We start from the raw sequence: 8,032 nt of genomic DNA, 5'->3' as shown, positions 1-8,032 counted from the left end.
CTAATTTTTTTTTTAGTTTTGTAAATTCAGAAAAATTTATTAGAGTGACACAACATATTTTTTTTTACATTTCAGAGACTCTGAAAAATCTTAGGAATGATATATCATACTTCCGACTTTTTTTTAATGACTGGCCATCTACTAATTTTTTTTTTTAGTTTTGTAAATTCAGAAAAATTTATTAGAGTGACACAACATATTTTTTTTTACATTTCAGAGACTCTGAAAAATCTTAGGAATGATATATCATACTTCCGACTTTTTTTTAATGACTGGCCATCTACTAATTTTTTTTTTAGTTTTGTAAATTCAGAAAAATTTATTAGAGTGACACAACATATTTTTTTTTACATTTCAGAGACTCTGAAAAATCTTAGGAATGATATATCATACTTCTGACTTTTTTTTAATGACTGGCATAATGTATCAGAAAAAAGTTTTTAGTCTGTTTTCTTAAATATCATTTCTCCATTTTAGAATAAAAAAAATACAAATTGAAGATTTTTCTTTGAATCCTAAAGTTCCAAAAGAAAAGTATGTTTGGTTTATATGATTTATAATCAAGTATAGGTTATTACTTAAAATATTTTTATTCAAAAAAGATTTTTCTGGATCTGGGAAGTCTGCTGTATCATTCCTATTCATATTTCTCTCATTCCTGACCCATAGAATTAAAAAAAATACAAATTGAAGATTTTTCTTTGAATCCTAAAGTTCCCAAAGAAAAAATATTTTTATTCAAAAAAGATTTTCTGGATCTGGGAAGTCTAGATTGAAGATTTTTTTTACTATGTTTGGTTTATATGATTTATAATCAAGTATAGGTTATTACTGAAAATATTTTTATTCAAAAAAGATTTTTCTGGATCTGAGAAGTCTGGTGTATCATTCCTATTCATATTTCTCTCATTCCTTACCCATCTGTCTAGTTAATCTAAAGGAGATTAATATATTTTTGTAAAATAATGTATCAGAAAATAGTTTTAATCTGATTTTCTTAAATATTATTTCTTCATTTTAGAATTAAAAAAAAAAACAAATTAAAGATTTCATTTTAGAATAAAAAAAATACAAATTAAAGATTTTTCTTTGAATCCTAAAGTTCCAAAAGAAAACTATGTTTGGTTTATATGATTTATAATCAAGTATAGGTTATTACTTAAAATATTTTTATTCAGAAAAGTTTTTTCTTGATCTGAGAAGTCTGGTGTATCATTCGTATTCATATTTCTCTCATTCCTTACCCATCTGTCTAATTTAGTAATTTGTTGTCTACTAAAGGGTTAAAGGGTAATAATTCATATTTTCGAGAGATTAATATATTTTTATAAAATAATATGTCAGAAAATAGTTTTAGTTTGATTTTCTTAAATATAATTTCTCCATTTCAGAATAAAAAAGAAATACAAATTGAAGATTTTTCTTTGAATCCTAAAGTTACAAAAGAAAACTGTGTTTGGTTTATATGATTTATAATTAAGTGTAGGTTATTACTGAAAATATTTTTATTCAAAAAAGATTTTTACTAAAAACTATCCTCTCGTCCACAATCCAACACTAACTACCACTACTCCGTGCATTTATGACAAAGGTGTAGTCGTATGACCAGATGGTCGTATATAACACTGAGGCGAAAAGACAATTCCAACCTTGCTGACCTATCTGGTTGGCAGTTGGCTCCCCCCCCAAATGTTAAGCCTTAACAAGCCACCAGCCACCAAGCATGATGTCCTGAGTGTCAGACTACCAACAGACACGACGGGGCGCTCAAGAGGGAAGCCGAGGGGTATGAAGATGGCTGCTTTACAGAAAATGTCAAAGGAAAGGCAGATAAATGAAATTGTTCTCAGAAATGGCAATACAATAGAAAGGAGTGTATTTGACAGACAGTTAACAAAAATGAGTGTACCTGTTAGCAGAAACTTAACAAGATTCACCAATGGTGGTCATGAAACAGAATTACTGGGAGAGGGTGATTGTGAGTGGTTTCCCACTTTAGAAGGTGTTGAATATATAGTTTTGGATGATAATGCACTCATTAGCAGTGCTTCCCCTGATGCAAAGAAAGACATTGACGAAAAACCTGATATATGTGGTACTGAGAGCGGAACAACCATAAATAAGGTTAAATTCAAGTTATTTTGCAAGCCAGAATTAAATACTCATTGGAGTAATTTGCAAGGACACAGGACTGAAATGGGTGGTACAAGTGTAGATGGAAGCTCAGAACAGATTACAGAGAATTCTCTGGCAGTGGTATGTACAAACCACCCCCCACCCATTAAGGATATTTTTAGAGATATCAACATCAAAGAGAAACCTCTGGAAGATGTCAACAAGGACATGTCATTTGATAACTTTAGTAAAGACCGTTGTATTAGCAAAATTTCAGATAAGGATAAAAACTTCTCTAATGGTATGCCAATACAAAAAAAAGATACTGGCAGTGATAATTGTAATGATGGTTCTGGTAAAGAACCGTTTGCCAAGCTGATAAAAGAAGAAAATATTGCAGAAGATGAGATGAACTGTGATAGCTCAGAACAGATTACAGAGAATTCAGGGTCCTCTAGTCTGGGAAGTTTTACTTGTAAGTATTGTAATGTGCATTGCCCCAGTGATCAAGCTCTTGCCGAACATTTTGAAAACCACCAAAAGGAAGGTCTCATCATCTGTTACTTTTGTCAGAAAAGCTTTGGTGACAAAAGTAACATGAAGAGACACATGAGAGTGCATACCGGTGAAAAACCATACCAGTGTAAAGTGTGTGGAAAGAGGTTCAGCTTATCTGGAAGTTTCAAGAGGCATCGGGACATTCACGAAGACCGAAGGACAGAACCTTGCAATGTGTGTGGCAAAAGCTTTGGTGACAAAAGTAACATGAAGAGACACATGAGAGTGCATACCGGTGAAAAACCATACCAGTGTAAAGTGTGTGGGAATAGGTTCAGCTTATCCGGAAATTTAAAGAAGCATCGGGACATTCACGAAGACCGAAGGACAGAACCTTGCAATGTGTGTGGCAAAACCTTCCGTAGAAAAGAGCATCTAAAGTACCACATGAGGACTCACACTGGTGAAAAACCATATACCTGTGGAGAATGTGGCACATCATTCACTACCAGATACTCCTTGCAGATTCACATGAACATCCATTTGGGTAAAAAGCCATACAAGTGCTCCTACTGCAGTAAGGCATTCTCAGATAAGTCAACAATGAGAAAGCATGTTAGGGTACATACAGGTGAAAAGCCATTCCGATGTCAGGAGTGTCAGAGGTGCTTTGCTGAGTCTGGGACCCTGACAACTCACATGGCCACACATCGCAGTGAAAGGCCCTATAAATGTGATAAGTGTGACCTATGCTTCAAGACCATGGGTGGGCTCAGGAGCCATGAGAAGGTACACACAAGGGAAAAGCAGTTTGCTTGTAAATACTGTGGCATGAAGTTCCTGAAGAAATACAACATGATAACACATGAACGCATTCACACAGGAGAAAAACCACACGCATGTTCTCATTGTGATCGCACTTTTCGAAGCCGGTCACGTCTTGCACAGCACGTTGTGGTGCATGACGGAAATGATAAGCGGCGCTTTGGTTGTGATCATTGTAACAGTAGATTTTACAGGAAGACTCACTTGCGACGCCATATTGATATGCACCTGGGAATAAAGAACTTTGAATGTAATATGTGCTCTAAGAAATTTTGTACCAGGAGAACTTTGAAAAGCCACCTGAAAACATTCCACAGCCATGGAGCTAGGCGGTTCCCCTGCAACTGGTGTGGGCGTGTGTTCAAGCGTAAGGTGTATGTGAGCACCCACTTATGCAACAGAGCAACCACCAAGGTTATTATCAATAAAGTTGGTTTTTTAATATTTTTTATTTTACATCTTACTATAGACAATTAATATTTCGCATCCTTTAGCTGGCAAGTGGCTATATTAGGTTATTATCAATAAAGTTGGTTTGTACTATATAGTAGACTTTTTTGGTGATTAGCAATCCTTTAGCGGGCGATTTTTTGGATCATAAATGCTTTTTAAACCTACTGAGGAAAAAAATGAGACAGACCTTTCCTTCAGTCAGGCTAGGCTAGGCCATTAGGTCAAACGATACTATAAGAATATTAAATGTTCCCTGGGCAAAATACTGTTGGACTCGGAGAATGTCACCCCTCTCTCCGAAAAGAAATGTCTGGCTATCTCTCGGATGACCAAAAAAACAATTCAACACTAACTACCACTACTCCGTCCATTTATGACACTATGGTTGTATATAACACTGAGGCGAAAAGGCCCTAGAAGTAAATTATTATAAGACATTTATATTTTTAAAATAAATAATGAAATGGCTTTCCCTTTTGAATCAGATTGGACTATATTAATTTTAGAATGCTACAATTAATTATAAACGTAAAGATTCTATAAAAGAAAAATCACCATCTACTAGTAATCCTTTACTGGGCAACCAACCGCCAACCAGATAGGGTTGAAATTTCTTTTCGTTTTCAGATTTATAAGGGTGTTTCAGCAAACACTCACCCAAGAGGGGGTGTGACTATGGATCCAAATAATTTTTAATATTCTAAAGGTTTTCTTTGTAACATAATTATCTAAAGAGATAATTTTTTAGGTTGATTGTCGGGCCACATCTTTTGGAGAGGAGCCAAATGGAATCTCGAAGGAAGATATAAAAGAAGAAAAGATCTCCAAAGAAGAAGAGAATGTTACTTTTGTGAATGAGATCTCCAAGGAAGATATAAAAGAAGAAGAGAATGCTGCTTTGGTAGATATAAAAGAAGAACCTCTGGAATAGTATAAGGTTATTATCAATAAAGTTGGTTTTTGAATATTTTTTATTTTACATCTTATTATAGATAATTAATATTTCGCATCTTTTAGCTGGCAAGGTTATTATCAATAAAGTTGGTTTTACAGCACCAGTAGTTAAAGTAACAAGAACAACAACAACAACTACTACTTTTCGTCCAATCGGTGGAGCCTTTCCTGTAATGCGGCAGCCAATATTGTTCAAAAATTCTTTCTAGCGGTGGCACCACCACTCTAGTCCGAGGAGTTAAGGTTTAAATGAAAGAGGTGTTTTGGTTGAAATATTATTGTAAAACGAAAAACAATCCAACACTAACTATCACTACTCCGTGCATTTATGACAAAGGTGTAGTCGCATGACCATAACACTGAGGCGAAAAGGCAGTTGCTGTTATAAAAAATATGTAGATAAAATGAAAAGAGTTATAAATTGTTTTTTAATCCTTACTTTGCTCTGCTCTTCTATAATATGGAAATATTAAAAGAATGTTTCTCGTCTCATTCATGTAATTGTGTGGTTTCAAAATTAGGCAATATTAAATCAAAAAATTACGAGATAGAGTATCTAAATTTAATTAATAGATGTTGTCCTTTTCCTAAGGAAAAAATTCCTTACTCTACAGAAACTCTATTTAAAAATCGCCATAGAGAATTAAAAAGTTTCACTAATATAAATTTAGCTAACCTCTATTTAAATCGCGATAATGTTCTTTCATCTTTATGTATGAATTTAATTGCTAAATCCCTCTATTCAGTATACAGATATGACACTCATATTAGTTTTAAAACTATGGAAATAATAGTAAATATACTTTACATAATTGGATATTATAATGTTACAGATATTCTTAATCAATCTGAAGAAACCATTTCATTCAAAAATTATATATCTGTTGACAAATATATAGAAATTAATAAAAAATATCCTTCGCCTTCACCAATAAATTTCCAAAGGGACTGGGTTCTATTACACAATGACAAAACTCTTGATTCTTGGTATAGGAGAATCCCTATACCTAAAATTGGCCAGTTTGTCTACGGTGCTGAAGATGGGGGATTAATTTCAGGTCCTCCTATCGAATATGAAGGCAAATTATGTATCCATTTGGCGTGTCTAGTTGAAAATTATTTCCATGAGAGAAGTAAATTAAAAAAAGATTGGATAAAATCTGAGTTTTACTTTCCAGGGAAGAGAGATCCTCTTGAGTTTTCTGTGAATATTAGGTCATGGAAAATAAAAATTTCCAATTCAATTTTGAGTATCAAGAATGACTTAAAAATACAATATAATATCATCAATGAAAAAATAGAAAGATTTGAAATGGAAGCAGCTAATTTACTCAGTGAAGAAACAAGAGACTATTTACCTCCCTGGATATTTATTATTCAAAATAAAATCCAGTTAGAATGTTACAATATAAAAAACATTTACCTTTATGATAGTTATATTTTAAATTATTTTTTCCCAGTGACGACTTTAGATTTGGAAGCTTATATTAATGACTTTTATCAAAAAGGGGATAAAAATCCAAATGATATGGATTTTGTTTCTAGATATTATTTATTGAATAAAGATAATCAAGATATATTAGATGATAGAGATAGAAGTCATTTTTACACTGATAATTTCAATGAAGATTATAAAAAAATGATAAAGTTATTTAAAGAGAGAATTTTTGAAGATAAAGAAGGAAATGTATCCTATATGCAAAAATCATTAAAAATTTTAACGGGAACTTCTCCCTTTTTTTATCTTTTACCAATAGGCATTCATATTAATTCTCTAGATTATAATTTAGTAGCAATAAGCTTCCAGTATGTATTAGCAAAACTGAATAATCTAGTAAATAATTATGAAGACATAGATATGGATATTTTAAAGAAAGTGTATAGATTTACATTATTTTCTTTGCGTCATTTAGTGAAGACGGCTATCACAATCCTTAATAAGACAGATTGCGATGTGGTTTCTGTAACAGGTAGATATCATGCAGATTATGCAGTTTTTCTAATAAATCATGCTAGCCTCTCTCTTAAAGAATTCCGAGATTTGGTTATCATAGCTAAAAGGTATATTTTGGATATATGTGAAAATACTTTAGATTCTTCATTTCTTGTGAGAAAAATAGAAAACCCAACTAAACTATATGATGATGATAATTCTTTAGATAGTTTAACTCAATGTAATTTTTATAATTGGCATGAAAATTGGTCCATAGATTCATATACAATCCTTGCAGACCCAATGATAATGAAAAAAGAAACGAAAACCTTATGGAATTTCATTGACTATTATCCTCCACGAGAGTTTATTAATAATATTTTCAATGATAAAGAAGGATTAAAATGTTTAAAAGAACCATCCCCATCTACAATTGATAATAAATTTAAGATTAAAGAAAACGGTGATATATTTTACCAACTTCTCCCTGATTTTAAAAGTGATGATCCTTTGAGAGAAGTAAAAACGAGTATTAATAGTCTTTTAAATAAAGATACAATTAATGGGAATAAAATAACATTCATTATTGAAGGTTTCAATTTGATTAGATATGACAGACTAAATATTAAATATAGTAAAATAAAAGACTTAATACTAAAAAAAAAAACAGATAATACCTCATCTATATCAAATTATCTTAGAACATATTTTAGCAGAGATGAAAAACAAGAACGGTCAGAAGAAGAGTTTGATTTGAATCTTTCTATGGAATGGGACAATTCTGAATTTGAAATTATATCAAATATCAAACCATTATTAAAAAATTTTTTAAATTTTATTAAAACTTATTATAAAGAATATTATAAGAGAATTAATTATATGTATTGTTTATTTTATAAGAAAAATTTATCAACTGATGAAATTCTATTCTTTAAATTTCTAAAAAAGGCAAATTCAAAAGTATATAGAAAAAGCTTTAATTTGTTAATTCAGTTTTTTTATAATCAAGCTATCGAAAATCCAACTTATTATTCGAGTTATTACCGTCATTTAATTCCTATCACTGACTTACTAATAGTTTCTAGAGAAATAAAACCAGATAATAAAAAATGGAGTGAAGAACTAATTAATGAAAAATATCCCGAAAGAAACCTAGAGATAAATGAAGAATATAGAGCTCTACAAAATTTCATCAAAAAAGAAATAAAAAATCTAAAAGAAATAACTGAAACAAAAGTAGACGAACCAATTTAT

At 31.4% G+C, this 8,032-nt stretch overlaps 1 protein-coding gene across 1 annotated transcript; it reads left to right on the top strand.

Moving 5' to 3' along the window:
• Positions 1 to 1,899: 1,899 nt before the first annotated feature.
• LOC145390269 (uncharacterized) lies at positions 1,900 to 4,822 on the top strand. Its single transcript, XM_080265250.1, has 3 exons — positions 1,900 to 2,777; positions 2,946 to 3,867; positions 4,640 to 4,822. The coding sequence occupies exons 1-3, from the start codon at positions 1,900 to 1,902 to the stop codon at positions 4,820 to 4,822; spliced, it is 1,983 nt and encodes a 660-aa protein (XP_080121376.1).
• The last annotated feature ends 3,210 nt before the right edge of the window (positions 4,823 to 8,032 follow it).

The sequence above is a fragment of the Coenobita brevimanus genome, unplaced genomic scaffold (assembly GCF_032717465.1).
Source record: "Coenobita brevimanus isolate Jiangsu-jjx unplaced genomic scaffold, ASM3271746v2 jjx.HiC_scaffold_469, whole genome shotgun sequence".
NCBI classification, from domain to species: Eukaryota; Metazoa; Arthropoda; class Malacostraca; order Decapoda; family Coenobitidae; genus Coenobita; species Coenobita brevimanus.
The sequence above is the reverse complement of the archived record's forward strand: the minus strand, read 5'-3'. Positions and strand labels throughout refer to the sequence as shown.